Source organism: Anguilla rostrata, chromosome 1 (genome assembly GCF_018555375.3).
Source record: "Anguilla rostrata isolate EN2019 chromosome 1, ASM1855537v3, whole genome shotgun sequence".
Taxonomy (NCBI): Eukaryota; Metazoa; Chordata; class Actinopteri; order Anguilliformes; family Anguillidae; genus Anguilla; species Anguilla rostrata.
In genome coordinates this window covers 17,026,448-17,045,358 of record NC_057933.1, presented here as the reverse complement: position 1 = coordinate 17,045,358, position 18,911 = coordinate 17,026,448, and the positions used below count along the sequence as shown (strand labels likewise).

General features: G+C 39.0%; 2 protein-coding genes across 6 annotated transcripts in view; both read right to left on the bottom strand.

The window, feature by feature from the left end:
* Window positions 1–15: 15 nt before the first annotated feature.
* Window positions 16–11,717, bottom strand: xgb (x globin). The gene is made up of 5 exons (XM_064326179.1): window positions 11,144–11,717; window positions 4,718–4,825; window positions 3,206–3,326; window positions 2,795–2,875; window positions 16–600 (listed from the first exon to the last, which is right to left on the bottom strand). The coding sequence occupies exons 1-5, from the start codon at window positions 11,311–11,313 to the stop codon at window positions 478–480; spliced, it is 603 nt and encodes a 200-aa protein (XP_064182249.1). The 5' UTR covers window positions 11,314–11,717; the 3' UTR covers window positions 16–477.
* A 3,333-nt stretch (window positions 11,718–15,050) lies between these two features.
* LOC135250121 (pleckstrin homology domain-containing family G member 3) overlaps window positions 15,051–18,911 on the bottom strand; it is a 69,682-nt gene continuing 65,821 nt past the window's right edge. For all 5 annotated transcript variants that reach the window (XM_064326121.1, XM_064326129.1, XM_064326112.1 and 2 more), the window contains one exon: window positions 15,051–17,776. In XM_064326121.1, the coding sequence (XP_064182191.1) occupies window positions 16,800–17,776 (977 nt within the window). In that variant the 3' untranslated portion in view covers window positions 15,051–16,799. The remainder of the gene's footprint in view (window positions 17,777–18,911) is intronic.

Below are 18,911 nucleotides of genomic sequence, written 5' to 3'. Positions count from 1 at the left end.
CATCATTTTTAATCAAACATTTTATTTTTGCAATAGAGTAACATACAACAAAACTAAATGCTGAATTATTGTGTGGATGGTGTTTTTTTTGTACTGAGAATTTCATGGTCAGACCCACCAGAATTTTCAAAATAATTAAAATATGAGCCTTCCTGATAAATACAAAGTAATTAATTTGCTTTTAGAGGAATTCCTGGAGCTGCAGGATGTTTATCAATCCAGTGAAGCAGCTCTGACAGGGAATGATTATTATTTTCATTCTTAAGACTTCCAAAGTGTGGCTTTGGAAGAAGTAATATTTGAATTTTGAAATTAACTGCAGTTTTAATTACTATGAAAACATGTACACCACTTAAAATGAATAAAAAGTAATAAATACACTATGTACACAGCTAAGCTACACGTGACAGTCTCTCCTCTGATTGGTCACAGTCTCTAGGGGCGACAGCCATTGGGAAGCTCTCCTCTGGCAGACTCCTACAGGGCTGTGCTCTTCTTTTCCGGCCTCTCCCTGCTGGAGATAACCAGGGTGTTGCGCTTGTGTTTCTCCTCCTCCAAGTAGCCCTGCTTCATGATACTGGTCACATACATGAACAAGGCCTGGGGGATGAAAGGAGAGGCCCCTTATAGGCAGGAATGTAAGCACAAAGTACATTATAGCGCAGGGATTTTCAAACACAGGTCTGGGGCCTCTGGTCATGATACTGGTTATAGCTGCTACCAATCTTGTGATCAATTAAGGTTAATTGCAAAAAGGTTTTAAGTTCTTTCAGAATTAATACAGTCCTGGGACCTGGGCTTGGCTCATTGATTTTGTTTCAGTGATGAGGTGCCCACAAATTAGGACACCACTGATTTTACCGGTTAGTCTACAATTTAAATCAATTAATGTAATCTTTTTGAAGGAGTCATTTATCTTGTAGCACATCTTGTGCAAAAAAAAAAAAATTATAATAGTTGATCTCTGAAGTGTGAATATAGAACATTGCTCTTTGTGGTTTACATGGTATTTCCTAACACAGGCCAGAGTTGTGGTTGGAACAAAAGCCAGCATACCTAGAGGACTGAGGTTGAAAACCACTGGTATAGGGCAACAGTAAGAAAACTTAGTAAGTTGATCAAGAAACTGTATGAACAGAGAGATACCATAAATATTATTCTCATATCAAGCCCCAGACACCTAAAAACAGCATATCTTTTTATCTTCTCTGCTTCTCTTCCTCTGCGTTCTACTACAGGATCTGAAGCAAACCCAAGTAGTAGTACTACTATTGTGTCCCTGTCAAAAATAAATTGTAGATGTAATTTGTACATTTGGAGCATACTGGAAATTTGACATTTACAAAGTTAATTCACGCTTACATTTTGAAGCAAGAAGCAACTTTATAATTCAAAGGGAGTGGAATGTAAGGTCAAGAATATCATCTCGACAATGGATATTTTTATATATTATAAAAGTATACTGTGTGAAAACCTTCTGTTTATAAGTGCTGCCACCTGCAATAAATGTAGCAGTTCAATACTGAAGATCCAGTCAGTATTTAGCTTCACAAAGGGTTAATCCCAGTAGCTAGTGAATCAGTGCTGTTCAGACATGAGGTCAAGGGTGCCGAGTGGCCTGTGGGCAGGCTCTTGTTGAATGCGCTGCGATGCTTGTCAGAGTCTGTCTGGAAATACGGTGGAACGTCCTTCGTGTACTCCTTGTTCTTGGAGGAACAATCACCTCATCCGTTCTGCCAGAAGCAGTTTTCACCTCCAGTGTACATCAGTGGCATAAAAGAAACCTTAGCACCCTGCAGCCAATGAGTTCTGTTCTGTTGCTTTATGATGTGAGAAAGGTCTGTCTGTATCCAAGACCCACCCGAGGAGAGCTGAATATAAAATAAGAACTGAATCATGGCGGAACCCTTTACATGGTTGGACATGATTGCGTTCCTTGTTGAAATCTATGTGAGCTGAGCATGGTTCCTTCTCATGCCATTTCAAAGTCCCTAATACAAAGGATAGCTTAGTTTTTGGTAACCAACTGTCTTCCAATATCCAAATGCACTTTAAATTGGCTGACTAAAAACCAGTTCCTGAGAAGCAATGCAACAATCATCACTTTATTAGATGATTGTAGCCATTTTGGCCAAATACCAAAATATGGTACACCTTAAATGTGATTCAACAGAGAAATTTGATTCTTTTAAATCCATGAAGCAAGATGAAAGAGAATGGGATAGTTTGGTCAGAATTGACTTTGATTACTTTAAAAAAAAACTATTTTAAGCTTCATGAAGGTACAGACAGTGTAACGTGACATTCAAACTGAAGGAACCTTTCAATTTCTTATACAAGTCTGCACACCTGTGGTGCATCCTCTTTGAGATTCCAGTTGAAAGTTTAATAACCACTAAAAAGAATACTGCTATTCTTCATGCTGTGTCCAACATCGCGCACATGATATCATGTGATATTACACATACCAAAGGGGATACCAAAGGGGATACCAAAGTGTTTAGCTAATTAAATGCTGAGTAAGTCACTTTTGTCAGTTCCACCCTTCTAAATAATTTGTATTAAGTGTTATGTCAAGGGAATTTGATGAATGTCCATTGCTTATGTAACCAGTATGCACGGGTTCCTTTATATTTACCACTTCATGATCTGCTTTTTCAGCAAACTGAAATGAAACTGTTAGCACTACAAGAATTTCAGGTAAGGCTTATATTCCTTTCGTTTCATACTCAGAAACATGGATAATGTCACCACCTAGCTGGTAAGCAAGAAAACCATGCAGATTTGCTTGTACCTTCCACGCTTCCTCCAGTTCAGGCGTCCAGTTGTCCTTCAGAATTGGCTGGACAGCGCAGATAAACTCCGCCCCCACATACTGGAAAACCATTGAGGACTTTTAGAATTTTGACTGGAACTTTGGAAATGACCACTGAAAATTATCTCCATTTCAACACCGATACATTTCACAAATGTAAAAGGACACAGGTACTCGTAAGCACTCTTACCTTCAGAAATTCCCTATGAGGAACTTTACTACATACGAAAAGTCATTTGGAGAAGGAAACCAATAGAAAGCTGTTGTATATCAACTATTACGGGTCTGTAATATTGCTAATTAATTACAAGAAAATGTCTTCATCTTATATTACTGTATTACATTTGCTGATGCAGCACTAGTTTCCGATGATTTAAGATGCTGAATTACCCCAAAGTACTTTGGTGGAGCATTGTATCGGTAATGGCTCTTCCCCAGCTCAAGGGCGAGCTGGTCTAGCCTCTCCAGCTGGTCCAGTCTGGCCACGCTCTTCTCAATGAAGGACATCACCCTATATAGACAATACAGAGCTTTTCAATGGGACTGCACCGGCCTCCCATGTCTAAATGAAGAAATGACTGGAAAATTTGATTATCTCTTACAGGACTTATGAGTACCATTAGAGAGGGCAACACTCAAAAATGCCTAGCTCCACACCAACATACCATACAATCTACTTACTGAATATGTATGACATAAACATAGACATAAACGTGAACCCTGTCCCCCTCCCTCCCTCCATAAGGAGATCCATTCTACAAATAAATAATTTCATCAAATTAATACAATAGTCAGCAACTGACTGGCCAATGAAAATAATTTAGATTTTATTTTGCAATTTATAACGACCTGTGACGCCTTTTATGTCAGTGGCACTTTCTTATCGTACAGTGTACTTTGCTGTCATAAATGCTTCCAAATCATCTTAAAAAGTTTCACTGCATTAATTTCAATGCATACAAAATGAACAATGGCACAGTCCATTTCCGCCTCTCTGGTAGGGAAGGTATTTACACAGTATCCGGCTGTGATTAGAGGACTGCTTGGCCTTTTTCATGCATGGTGTAGTGCAGCACATTTACAGTCCATTTCCTGTTACACCACTCAGGTGGACATATTGTAAGTGGAACCCTCTGGATTAATACATTTTATTTGGCCTTTCATGGTAGGAAATGGCTGATATACTTGAGAGCTAAACAAAGTGGTACATGTACTGTGGTGGCTGGTATTTGTGTTGTGTCCTCAAATTAATAAAATAAAGATTGTTAGCTCTCCGAAGAAGTTGCAACTTACAAAATAAACTGAAAGCTATTAAAAAAAATTTTTTTTTTAAAATCCTGGCGTGTTATTGTCAATTATTTTTGTTTTACTCACAATTAGAGGTAATTATTAGGTCAGATTCCTAACTTGTCCAAGCTACCATGAATTATATAAACTACATACTTAAGCAGTGGCTCCCAACCCAATTTTAAGTGTCAGACCAAATGTAGTTTTTTGTCTTTTTGGCTACACCCATGTCTATTAATCTGAAAATATACTTATGAAACATATATTGGAACAAATATTTACAACATTAAAAGTCCCCATTTTCTTTTCATGCTACACTCCCATATTACTATGTGCCTTACCTCCTTGACTTTGTACAAAATAAGTTTTCTCCCTCTGCTGCATGTCAAACAGGCCGAAGAGAGTTAACCAAAGACACAGATTTAGAGCAACCTGAGAGGCGGTTACTCTCCAGGATCAGAGAACTGATATGAGAACGATCGCTGAAGGCTTTGTGAGATGCTGCCTTCCTGTTTAATGCGTAGGTCCTTAAAGACGTAAGGAGGAGGAGAAGGGTGTGGTGATTGAGAATGAGGAAGCAGGAAGAACCAGGGGGGTATGGGGATGGCGACTGACCGCAGCCCATGTGCTCGAAGCTCCTTACTGGTCCGTAGACGCTCCAGGTCCTCCACATCTCGAAACAGGAAGAAAACATCTTTGCATTCCGGATGGGTCTCAAACAACCTGTTGCCAAGACAACAGATTAGCCTCCATGAATAGAAGTCATAAACCACTTAAACATATCAATATTTTGCTTTTTTTAACCATCTCTCTCTATTATAATACTTATAGCTGCAAGGTCATAGGTCTTGGTTATGACAATGAGAATAACTATTTGTTTGAAAATGGAAATGAATAGCATGCACTAGCTATATGTGTCTTGTCATTAAGAAAAAAAAATTCTGTTAAAATGCAGCATGGATCGTGGAGCTAATTTATATTGTTAAATTGAATTATGGCAAAGATATGTGGGCAAAGTTTCAGTCTTCAACACTTGTTTACTGATGTATTTTTAAATTTGCCTTTTTGGATTTTGTGATCTAATCATATGACTTGATTGTGATTTGATTGTGATTGCCCTGAATATATATGTATAGTAAATTTATAGTAGATTTTGTAGCTGTTTCTCAAGAGAGGCTGATTGACTAACGTTAAAAATATTTTATGGTGTCTCTAAATCACAACAATTCTCCTTTTCCAGTGAACACATGGCATCATTATGTAAGAGCGACTTACATAAGTGCATACAAAAAGTGATTTGGTTGATTTTGCAGAAAAATTATGCAAATATAAGGTGGGTTTGCAGAATGCTTCACAGGCCACCGTGCTAGTTAGTTGCTGTTTTTAATTACATTGGACTTCCCACTATCAGTGCAAAGAATTCCTAGAAAGCTTAGGTCAGTTAAAGAGGAAGTCCTCTTCACATGCATTGCCTAGTGCATTCATGTATGAGCCCGCAAATGTGACGTAAGGGTGTTTCGTGTCAAACTGGCCCACAGTATCTCCAAAATAGTTTAACCTTCTATGCTGAAAATACTCTCACAATAAGGATAGAGGAACTGACATTTTGGCAACAAAGAAGGCCAAAGAAGCAAGCTGCAGGAGATGGAGGCCGTTTAGGTGGGCAGGGCCAGCTGAAGAGAGATGTGATCCATTATGAGTGCTGCAGTGAGCTGACTTATTTCCAAAACCCCCACACTTTTCTATGACCAGAGGTTTGATTGTGGTGAAAAAGCCTTTAGCATTTGGCAGTTCCCTCATTACCAGGAGCCCCACTGTGCTTTATTCCAAGCAGCAGTCACAGTGTGGAGAGCACAGATATACCAGACCACTGCTGCTTCCTCTCTGCTTGCACAGAGCTTGTGGGGTGTGTCTAAGCCTTTGCCTGCCACGCCACTTTACATATGCCTTTTGTCCAGGGAGATGCTGAAAGGTGAAAATTAATGGGGCTTCCTGCTTGAACTTTTCAATCTTTTGCCAATGCACATATGACAGAAACAGAACACGCCCTCTACAAGCTTCTTGCAGATATTTTTATCGGTTTCCGTGCTTTTGATTCCCACTCAGATGTGTGAGGATGCTTGTTCGTAACAAGCTGTGCAAATTCAATCCCACTCAAGATGAGAAGTATGATACATATTTGACATGGGATGTTGAAGCTGCAAGATGTTAATTTGCATATCAAGGACTGTATCTCCAGTTAGAGCAGGTCAAGCACTGTTCTGGCACTTTCTATGGGTGTAAGTGGCAGACTGTGAACACATCAAAAATCAGGCTTAAAGACTGTCAGTTTTCATTAAGTGTTATTTTTGTCTTGCAGCCTTGCGGGGTGTCCTCTACCTTTACTCAATATGCATATGTACAATTAGATCTTTTACAGAAACAACAGGGTGCCCCCATCCCCACTGTGATGCTCAAGGTTCAGACACAGTGTCCTTCCTCTCATTGATTCCACAGCCCTGCGCAGGCAATCTGCACACACGGCATATGCCATGTTCTTGTTCCCTCCGTTAGGAGATCCATTGAAACAAGTTAAAAAAAAGGAAGCCAATCTAATGTTCTTGCTTCAGCCAATTATCCATGCTACTACTCTCCTTTTATTTGATTTTCAGCTCGTGGGATGTGCCATTGCTGGTCATGTGGCCAGCTCATGGCAGCGCCCGTGTAATGTTCTGACTGTGCGCGTGCATGTGCGTGTGCGTGTGCATGTTTAACAAAACACTAAGCCTCACTGATGAAAAAATGCTGACTTCAGGACAGTGGTTATAGGTGCAAAGAAATGTCACCCTGTGTGGAATTTTTTTAAACCATCTCCTCACATTGACTCTTGGCACTGTTGTTCGAAAGCTTAGCCCTTTTAGCTCTTCCCTTCAGTGGGTCCTGACAGGAGGGTATGAAAGACTAGCACGTCTTCACACTCCTCCATTTGCACCCACAGCATTCTTCCTCAATTATCTCATGTGTGAAGAGACCGAACCAATCCGCATTTACACCTTCCAGTAACCCTGAGAATAACTTTGCACTCATCCCTTAGACGATTGCATTTTACTTTCAAATAAAGTAAGAGCTCGGGTTACATTTAGACATAAAATCCATTTATTCAGATGGATAATTTTATACCAAGCAAGGGAACAATGGCAGCATGCTAGGTGAGAATGAAACCTACAACCTTTGAATTATAAGACCAGTTCCTTAATACTACACTGCCTCCTATTTGTTCTGTATTTTTGGTGAACCACTGAGGGACATCAACCATGTATATGTGTAGCACCACTACTAGGAGGTGAAAACAAATGGCAAAGAAGCAATCTTTCTGATTGGCCAAAATATCCAATACATACAGTTAATGCTTGATTCCTTTGTGGTCACGGCCTTTTCTTGGTCTACATGTTACAACAATAACACAGAAGTGTTTAATATAATAGAGTGTCATTTAATTTGGCAGGTGGAGGGGCCATTTGATCCATTAATGTGATGGAAAAACAGCTGTACTTCCACTTGCGGAAATGTCCCAGGGAAAGTATTAGAATATTTATATTAGCATTAGCCCTCTGAACAGCAAAGTACATTTCATGTACATACAGTAAAAGGGCAGATACATATGCAGATATGTGAACAGATGGATAGAAACAAACATATCTACAGAGTGGGAGGGAGATGGAGTCAGACATATGTATCAACATATACATAGATGAGAGATAACGCTTTTGTATTCCTGGCTTGTTCCTTGCTCAGAAGGGTACTTCGTGGTGCAGCACACTTACTGTATCCTAAGAATGACAGTTATATACTGATTCCCGAACACAGTAACCCACCAAGTGTAAACACACTTGGATTTCAATTCTACTTCTTGAGGAAAAATTGAAAAGTAATCGTATTTGTGTGTGCAACCTGCAAATATAAAAATCTATAAATAATAAGTTCCTGTCTCCTTTATAACTAAGCCATAATAGCTAAAATCACCCCTTTGTAAATAAGGCTTGTTTGAGAGAAATAAAATAGCATCCCAGTATAAACTCACATTAGAAGCGTGGAGCTCATCAGCATTGACTATAAACAAAGAAAGCTTAGCAGGCTTGACTTCAGCTTTGGGGAGCCCACCATTGATTTGACGCAGGTTTATCCTATTTCCTGATATTCAGGCTTTGGACAGGTCGATGGTGAGGTTGCACGAGGCCAACACTGAGTTATTTTTCTGCTGCTGTACATTTCCCATCTGTTTTTGCATCCTCTGAGTTTCATTCTTTCTAGTCAGTCAGCCATTCCATTCACAAGATGGTTTCCAATAATTTCAAAGAAATTTAAAGGTCATATTCAGCGGTTTGTCACATGAATAAGCTACCCTCTCCCAACCAAAATGCTTAATTCATTTACAGTGGCTATGTAACTAAGATGTGGTATTTTCACTAATATTTACAGTTGGCTGTTTTCTATGAATAGCTATTCATAACCAATCAACACCTCAATGCTCCCTTCATCCTACCGATTAATTTCTATCATGTTGTATTATCAGTCGTCTCTCTTGTAATGATTTTCCCTCACTTTGGAAGTGTATTTAATTAAAAAACATCTATGCATGTTTATACACTGTTAATCAATCAAATGCAGCTGTGAATATACTTTTCCAATAAGAATGCCTAGACTTTAAAGTTTCCATGTTTGGTGTTGGCACTAACATGTAGAATCATTTTGCCATCTTAGATTCTTAATTACATTTTCGAAACAAATACATACATACACACACACACACACACACACACACACACACATATATGTATATATATACAAAACAAACAAAAAAAGCATTTCTCAGCATTTTCTTAAACAAACAGCAAATGGCAAGCCAATGAAAGAATGCATGCTGTTTGAGAGAGGATAGACATTACTTCTGCCTGGTGCCAGGAGGAGCAGCTAATCATGGAAGGCTGTGGTGGTCTCAGGGCAACAAGCTGAGGCCAATCATTTCAGCTGCCTGGATTTCCTCCAGAGGCATAGTTTCACAATTGCACTCACATCACAGGACTGTCTGCCTGCACGTTTCTCCGAAAACAGTCTGATATCTGGCAACCTAACACCACCACATTTGTGTCACAAACCAGCAACTGCCTCTGGTCATGGTGTTTTAAGTCAGAGCTACATTTTACAGGGCATGTTGACCAGTGGATTCATCATAATCAAAATGCCAACACCCCTGCATCCATGTCTCAACAACTCTCACAGTTCTTTGAGACAAGTGAAAAGAAGTATCCCCAAGCTGTTTTTTTTCTTCCTTTTTGTGTTCTGTGCTGGTAGCACTGTTTGTTTTATTCAGTATGTACCTCACCCTAGAATATGTAATTCAAGCTGCTATCAACATACCTTTAAAATGTCTCAATAAGATTTGAAAGGTTTAAAATAGTAACAACAACAACATCATCATCATCATCAATAATAATAATAATAATAATAATAATAATAATAATAATCATTATCATCGTCAGATCAGTGGCCTATAAAATATCTGAAGATTTCTCATTTGATACATTTTGTCTTAAGCCAGCTATTTACTTTCACATGTAGGCTACAAAAGACTTTTTTTTTCCTGTTCTATGTTTTTGAATAAACTGTTTTTTATATACAACTTACAAATAATTTGTTGATATCTTTGTAATTTAATATTTTGAACAATTTGAACCAAATGGTTTTGAGAGGAAAAAGTATTTTGACAAAAGAACAATTTAAAGCATAGAGCAGACCTTTGTCTTTATTAACTAATAGGAATCCATTTGGTGAAAAAAAACTAATTGAAGAATTCCAGCCACGAACATACGAGGGCGGTATATCTCATTTGGTCAATTTGTGAAGTTGGGGGACAATATTGCAACTGCAGGTGACATCTGTAAGAACTATAAAGCCCTTTTGCCACACCAGCGAAAGGCGTTGGAGCACAATAGTTTGTCTGTTATCCTCAAATTTTCTGGTGAATATCGCAAGATTGTACGGAAGTTCCTAATCATCTAATTTGTTTGAGACAGAAGCATCTAAACATAAAATGGCAATGGCTTTTTTATTGGCGATTTTATATACCGCGCACAATAACGCTAAAATTCTGCTGAGAGTCCGCCGTTGATGAATAGATAATTCAAGATCTGTTCTTAAATAGTTTCTCCTGCGCATACACAATTGTGAGGCGTAAACGAATGACGTGCGATTGCACTGAATGCTTGTAGGCCTATTCATTTATTTTGTGTACTGTCATAAATGTAGGCTATGTGCCGGTAGATCAATATCAGTACTAATAAAACACTGGACCTGTCCCAGACCCCGTGTTTTAATGACCGGCAACAAATGATTAATTCGTGCTGCAACTTTGGGAGCGCAAGGCTTGGAGCCTAAACACTAATTGTGTGTCTAGTAGGCTAAATGTACGTCGGAAGTAACCTTCAATATTATGAAGCTGGATATATTTATTTTTTGTCATTAATTAAATGTAGGTCAGTTCATACTAATCGTTCAACGCGTTGTTTCTAGTTTAGTGTAAGTGAGCCTTATGAAAGACATTTATATTAATGCCCAGGTGTGTGTCTGTGTTGGGGAGGGATTGTACGTGCGCTATTGTAAGAAACATGCATATGTGTGTACACAGGTAGACTGGTCTAATGTGTTCGTTATGTCATGTATTTCTGTAGGACAAAGCCAGGCAAAGTATACATTGGAATAAGCCAAGTAAAAACTGTCCATCCTATTTTACGGTAGAAAGAGTAGGCTAAAATCGAATAATGTTTTTAAAACCAATGTTTTCAAACCGGTTTTGATAGCCTACTCCATACTATGTCAATTATCGGTCATCAGCCCACAGCTGAAATAATAATATAGATGTTTAACAGCTTACGTTTGTGCGGGAGATTGCTTTATTTCGTTGAAAAAAACACGGGCAGCCTTTAAGCGTCAGACCAAATGTGCTGTACAATATAGCGTCCACAGAATCCTGCTACCTGAAATACAACGTGGTAAATCACTCACCTTACAAACATAATGATTCCAACTTTCGCGATATCCTCTTGGATAACTTTCCAAGACTCCTTGATCATTTCGATTTGCTCCTCGCTGAGGTGTGTGGCGGTGGCTTCCTCATCTTTCGCCTCTCCAGTTGGTTTCGGTGCCGAGCCCAGTCCTGATATTGCGCAGCCCATCCCCTGCGAGGTACGGCCACAAAATGTATTTATAATGAAAACTGAAGTAAAGTAACGGGTTGATCTCCACGAAGTAAAAGCTGTAGTGCGTTCTTATTTCAGCTGTATGTCTCTCTTGTGCGTTCAGGGTCCGTTCCCATGAGGAATCGTGTCTGCGTTGTGCTGAGCGCACAAATTCAGAATTGCGGTTTATTAATAGAGTTCATAACCTGCGTTATACAGGGGGAGGGATGACACACTAGGCAACATCCCAAAACATCCTCTTGTAGCCAGATGTTTTAAAGGGAAGAATGTCCACTCGCTGCACCGACTCACACATAAAAAAGAGTACATGGAATTGTATTAAATAAGGACGACTGGGCTCATTACCGACCCTTTTCAGTATCCAAAGAGGATATAATTGACCAAATTAGCCCCAAAGCTCCGGAGCGTCTCCTCAATTTGTTGCTTATGATGATCATACAGATAAGTCACATGATACGTGGACACCTTTAAAAACATAAGGGGCAGAGAATAGCCGAAGACAACCTTCACACATCCGTAAACTGACAGCACAAAAAGTTATCAATCAAATGCATACAAATGAAAGTATTGAATAATCAACATTTAAGGTTTATTTTTTTGAATTTCCCCTTTTCTTTTTTACCCGTGGACCATGTTCTGCAGATTAAAACATGTTTTCTGTCCATTTTCACATATTTATCCAGTTGTGTGTCTGCTCTATTCTCTGTGTTGTGACAGTGCTAACTGAAACAAAATCGCACCGTTTTACTAACCTGATCCACACTGATGGCAGCATGCACATTCATTCAAACTCTCTCCCACCTCAGTTTTCTTAAGACTACCAAGTGGTACAGGCTTTAGGAAAAATGACAAGCATATGTGACATAGACAATGATTTATCCAGTGTCACAGCACTCTGGTGCTCACATTGGCCTGGCAGGACATGCCACATGCAGATAAATTGATAAAATGGAAATGGGTGTACAGCGTGTGATTTGATGCAAGGATGCAGAAAAAATGCTGCGAAACATGAAAACAAAAGGTTTTGATTGATTGTTGAGAACTCATTTTCCAGGGCTGGGTCTCCATTCAGGTATTCCTTTTTGTCTTTTGGTTCCGATTTTGTTAACAACTCAAGCCCAAGCACAGGTCACTAGGCAAGAACTATACGGTTGAGCTGTCCTTTGTCTGTCTGAGTTCACTGGGTTTTTGAATACTGCTTTAAGGACAGCTGCGTGTGTGCACAGCAAAGGTTTCAATAACACAGTACTGGTAATGAGTGACTTCAGGCGAGGTGGAGTAATGACAAAACTTGACATTTTTAAATGACCCTTTTACCGTACACTTAATTTACCAAAAAGACTTATTTTGCAAGTCATTGTTTCTTCTGTTAAAGTACCCCTCTATTTTAAAACCTATTTAAAAATGTTCTATATTGAATAATATTTGTTTAATATGTTTTTTCCCACTAAAACATATTCAATAAACTACTGAAAATGGTGTAGTAGCATGCCTACACCTTTACCCTCACTGAGATTTCCTGAATCTATGAATGTGCAAATTGGCAAAGCTTGCTGCTGTGGTCCCAGGATATATAGTCAGCACAGCATCCGGATTCAAATTTTGTAAAATGTGTAGTGTGTAAAATGTGTGCTCCAAACATGGATTCCCTCAACGCTGCCAGGTATATCAACATTATTTTTTAATAAACATATTCCACCCATTTTTGTTTTAGAATGGGCTCCTTTGGTAACAGGTGTAACAAAGTTCCTACCACGGGACTGCATCCTAAAACTGCACAGTTTGTAATCTTCAACGCACCAACTGTCACAACAATGTCACCAACTAGTCAGCTTCTGTGAGCTAAAGTTTCATTTCACTGCATCGCTCTCCTGTAATTTTCACAGTGATCCATGGTAGATTTGACACATTTGTGACATCACAAATTTTCCTTGTATGTGTGTGTTTCCAACTCAAATTTCAGGGAAGTATGAAGAAGCTTTCCGTCTACGGTGGAAGAATGTGAAAAAGGCACTGTGGTGACAAGTTCTGCACAGAAATCTATCTGCATAGTGAAAGTCATGATTCCATTAAAAAAAGCGTTTTTGAGTGGATAGGGTTTTTTAAATAAAAATAAGAATGACATAAAATGCTTTGTATAGGTTGCCGTATTGTAAAGTTGGCTAAATAAATGCAAACGCTAAATGGAAAATGGGGTGTTTGTAAGGACCTTAGCCTGGTCATTCCAGTGGAGCGGTTCATTCCCCGGGCCAGGAGTCTGGAACTATGGTCCTGGACAGCTGCAGGGTCTGCTAGTATTCAATGTTACTCAGTGCCTAATTTATGAATAAAAGCACTTTGCTACACAGTTAACGCACCAAACTCCTCTGGATTCATGGGTATGAATTATCTGCCAATTGTACAGTGAGAACAAAAATCAGAGACCTTATGGCTCTCCTACACCAGGGTTTCGTACCCCTGCCCAATAGAAAAATTGAAGTGGAAACAAACAAGCTCAGTCTAATTGTATAGATGCACCATGTCAAGATGGTCCATCTGTTAAAAAAATCCATCTGGTCTGCTATTTCTAATTAAATTGAGAGCAGTTAAAATGGGATACCTGGGTGAAAAAAGAAAAAAATCATAAACATCTACTATCTATGAGGTATGCACAAGCAATAACTCATGGCTCTAAATTGGGTGACCTTAAGATTGAACTAGCCCAGTACTGTAATATGTATTGATGGTCTTTTGCTTAACCAAGAGATGGAAATAATGACTGCTCCAATGTAGAGCCAGGCAAGAACATATTGATCTCCAAGGAATTAGGGTTATATGTACACAATATCTTCGGTTTTACTTCTGCAAGATGTTAGTTTTGAATCAATACAGATGTGGTATCTCCATAAATGATCAAGGTTGACTTGAATCAGAACATCCATGAGAGATTTGATTAAATGGATCTAACTGTTTTTAGACGCAATCAGCAAGTATTATTACATTACTCAGCTAAAACCAAAGCAGATAATGGCTTAGAAGAGGCTCATAATGAACTGACAGGAAACCATGCTCTCGTTTTTGTGATTAAAAAAACCCAGCTCTCACATGTTTCTCTGAACAGCACATGACCCCCCTGCTGTTCATTAATTTTACCCTCTTTACACATTTGGAGAGCTGTTCTAATCTCGTTAATATTGGGCTAACTGGTTTTGTAATTATATTCATTTCTAAAAAAAAATAATAAAAAAAGGCCCTACGGTACTGACTGACTGACTGAGGTATTTTAGGTTGCTGTTTTTGTTGCTAGGACCTTATAATAGACCATATGGACTACCTAAAGACCTCAGACAGTTTATGTATTTATTAGACAAAAAGAAATGCAGTTAAAATGAACTAATTTAATACATGTATTTGCCCTACTTGTTTACCCATGTACACATAGCACCTAGCTCAAGTGTACCAAAGTATATTAGTCTTACACCAGAGTCTTCCACAAAGCTGAGAAGTAATAATATTACCTATTGTCAAAATTTAACAAAATGGCTCGCTTTATGTAATGTAAAAATTTAAAATAAGCTAGTTTTTTTGTTGTTGTCGTTTCCGTAAATTCTAGAAAACATTTCTTCAAATGTTAATGTCTCCATAAAATGCATACCCACTACCAGTTGCTGGAATGTCTGCTTGGCATTGATTGGACACAAAACCACTTACAGTACCTATTACAGTAGTCAATCTCTAGACATTTGTTGTTTTAATCCGGAATGTATGCCCCATCCAGGAAACATAAAAATGACAACATTTCTGTACAGTTAAGTTTCTGAAATGGGATAAAATAACATATATATAGGTGGATATTTATACAGTATAAAGACAGTTGATTATTGTATATCAAATGTACACCAGCTTAATAAATAAGGAGAGAAATATAAAATAATTAAGGGAATTAGTTCCAGAAATAATGGAAATAATTACAGCCTTGAGTAGTGGAAAATAGTGTAATACACAGTGCATGGTAGGAGAGCTCCATAGATTATTAGCTCCAACTATAACATAATTATAAAACTGGCACAATAACACCACAGGACTAAAGGTCAAGTCATGATGGGTAATTCCCAATAGTGAGAGCCTTCCTGTTGGACTGCTGGACTCAGCCTTCGCACCAGCTATTAATCATTTAATTGAGGTCAATATTCTTTTCACATTCATATAAGCAAAGATACCTGTTTCTAAGGGTCACAATGGGATGTCAGAGATGCAAAGTGATGGAACAGAACCCACAGTTTTGTTCTATTGTCTGGTTGAAATAAAGAGATGTTAATATAAATATTTTGAATAATGTAATCAACTCTTAACTTCCATATATAATACAAAACTAAATTTTGTGTTTTACGTTCAACTAAGTTGATGTGAAAAGGAACTGGTGTAGGGCCTGCCTTTCACTGTGCAAGGAGCAAAGGCTCACATTGACCACAGAGAACAGTAGGTTCAGTGGCTTGGGTACAACATTCCATTACAACAGACTAAACTGTGCGCCTTGGTCTTGGCTTGTGGTCAGATGCAGTTTAGTCAAAGATGCAACAAGAGTATTGTTTAAACTACACAGACATGTATCCATGTTATTTACAATTATGAAATCCCCACAAACACAATTCAAATCCTTGACCCTGTTCTGAGTTAATTGGAATTGGAACCAAGGAAAATAAAAATAAAAAATTATAGAAATTTTTTTTTGTCAGAAACTGACAGCAGTAATAGAAAGTATTTTAGGTCTGGTCAAGCTGTCTTTAAACAGCTTGACCAGACAGAGAGGAATGAAACATTTACTCACTGCCCCATATTTACGTATGTGTCTTAAATATGTAAGAAAGACTCCCACTACCATGAACAACCAGATGAATGCATAAATATTCTTTACAACTGAAGTAATATCCAGAGTTATGAGTAGTGGCAAATGTACAGATATTTACAAAATTACATTTCATCTGGCACTAAAACCAAGTAATTTATATTATTACAACTCATATGATTGATCCTTTCAATATCAATATCCTTTCAAATTTGCACAGGGAACTGCATGGTAAACCAGCAGATAAAACATCAAATGTGAAAATATGTTAAAACAAAATGGAGTCAAATCATTATTTTGCCATGATTAACTTGTGAGATTAATATCAAGTCAATATGGAAAATGCAGACATGAGAACTGAAGATGAAGGCAAAATGTTACCAGGTAGAAATTTGACAAATGGTTTGCATGTGTATACTGGCACAGTATGAGGTTGACATGCTTTTATAGTGAAGCAGTAACAGTAACCTGCACATAAGGTTGAAAACTTGAGCACATTTTCTTTCCATTTCAGTATTTTACATTTACTTACACAAAAGGTAAGTCTCAGCCCAAAAAGAAGACCAGGAAGGAAAACAAAAGATTAGTAGGCCAATTTTCAAGGCTCATATGTCTGAACTAAAGGTTCTAGAAAAATTTAAAGTGGGTTTGAACTCAAGTTCTGAAACTTTTCTCTTAGGTTTTTCACCAAGCTGTGCTGGCTATTCTCAGTCTTTTTGCTATAATTCACAGGGGAATGCTGGGAACTGTCCAACTCATTGGGGATGGGACCTTGGCCTTGGTCTGTTACCTTCCCATTTTTAGTGGCCTGGTCCGCGTTCCCCCCACCGTCCTCCCTCTGTCTGTATTCGTCTGACTCCTGGTAGGCCCTGCAACGGTCAATGACAGCCATGATAGAGATTTTCTCCCGGGAGGTGGGTGAGCGGATTTGAACGTAGTTCTTGTCAGGCTCTTCCTCATCCTTTATCTCTAACCCCCCATCTCCCTCTCTCTCTTCCTCTGATGGCTCAGCCTTGGCATGCTTCTCCACGATGATGACCTTTTGCTGGTCGGGCAGAGGGGCCTGACCAGATATGTAGTAACCGCTGGTGGCATCGTTGCTCTGGAGGTGGTTCAGCTCATTCACGTCCAGCGTGCCCAGCCTCTGATCCAGGGAGCTTGATCTGTACATTTGCATGGGTCTGTCCTCCCTTGCGGAGGCCTTGTCCTGGTGGGGCTTGTAGAGCGGGACCACGGAGGGGGTGTCGGAGGCTGTCAGTGTGTCCAATGGGGCACTGTAGCCTGGAGAGTAGCTGGAGTGCCTCCACATGGATCTCGGTGCAGCAGCGTCCAGCATCTTCTCAGGCACGGAGGTGCTGCGGTTCACCGGGGCGAGGCGAGGCGGGGTCTGCTCGGGGCTGCGGCGGGCGTATCTGGACCGCAGCCGGCGCACGTCCGGCCAGTTGAAGCTCTCGGCCTCCACAGGACTGAGCGGGCTCTTGGAGCGAAGAATTCTGGGGGACAGGATATGGGGGCTCCCTGCAGATCGTGGGGTGGTGACTGGACTGGGTGACTTCAACTCCTGCAGGATCACCTGGTCGTAAGAGGTCACGGGCAGCGTCAGGTTGGGATGACCTAAGACAAGGAGAGAGAGAAAACATATGACTGAAATTGCAAAATGTATGAGACAAAATTATGTAAAATAAAATTGCGCAAATATAAATTCATATTAAAATAACTAGACTTAAAATAAAAAATAAAAAAAGCTGTTTGCCTTTAATACAACATGAAGTGACCAGTCCTTTAGATGCTTTTGGCATGTCTTAATGAGAGTTAAGAAAATGGAGGGTGACATGAGTGCAGCTTCTGTTTGTTATTAATGGTGATTCAAAGGCTCCTTAAGGAAATCCAAAAGTACCTCCACTCAGACTAATCATATGAAATGCATCTGACGTGAGAGCAGACAAAATGGAAATGTGTTTTTATGAAAAGGTCTCTCTTCCTGGAAACATGTCAGGTTTTCTCCTCTTAAGGCCCATTAATTATTTTTGGCTCGGCAACATTTGGTGAGCACACAATTTATGGTGACAGCAAATGCTGCAGCCTTCTGTCTTGGGCTGTCTTGACAAATAGGGAAAATGATCAATGACAAATATTTTTGTTTTGTGAGGAAAAGGGTAAAAACAAATCCTCAAACCATGCTATAGGATGTTGTAACTTGCACAAGATATAGCCAATTCACAGACTATGGCTTCCTACACACTAGCATTAAAACCCATCTTGGAAACTGTTTTTGGCTCCTTAAAACTGTCAAATCTACACTACCAGGGGTACTCAGAAACATTTTAGTTTAAAACCCCTTGGAAGTAGGATTTTTGTAAACCATTAACTGGCTTTTGATGTAAATGTGTACAGGATCGGTTTTCGAAAGCTGTAGAATCATTTTCCTGACATCATAGATTAATAAATAATGTCGAGTACCGAAGAAATGTCAAACATCTTCGCAGCTGGACATTTTTAGGACAGTTTATTATAATAATCATATTTTATATCTATATCATGGCTGCTGATCGCAGTTTAACAGAGAAGAAGATGTGTTGCTAACACTTGGAAAGTGACAAATTGATCCATGTTGTTTATTTTATTTCTGTAAATGTCACATGGTTACCAAGTAAAGTAAAAGATCAAATCCGCTTTCAAGGAAATGCACAGTGTGAAGCGCATCATAGGTTTGGAAAACCACTAAATGCATTCCAGTTATGTGTACAAA

Bases quoted from the DNA above. Each gene is read 5' to 3' on its own strand.
- xgb (XM_064326179.1), bottom strand. From the start codon at position 11,313: ATGGGCTGCGCAATATCAGGACTGGGCTCGGCACCGAAACCAACTGGA. The intron at 4,826-11,143 runs GTGAGTGATTTA...TCTTGGCAACAG, and splicing joins GGAATCATTATGTTTGTAAG to GTTGTTTGAGACCCATCCGG. The intron at 601-2,794 runs GTACAAGCAAAT...TTCATCCCCCAG, and splicing joins AACTGGAGGAAGCGTGGAAG to GCCTTGTTCATGTATGTGAC.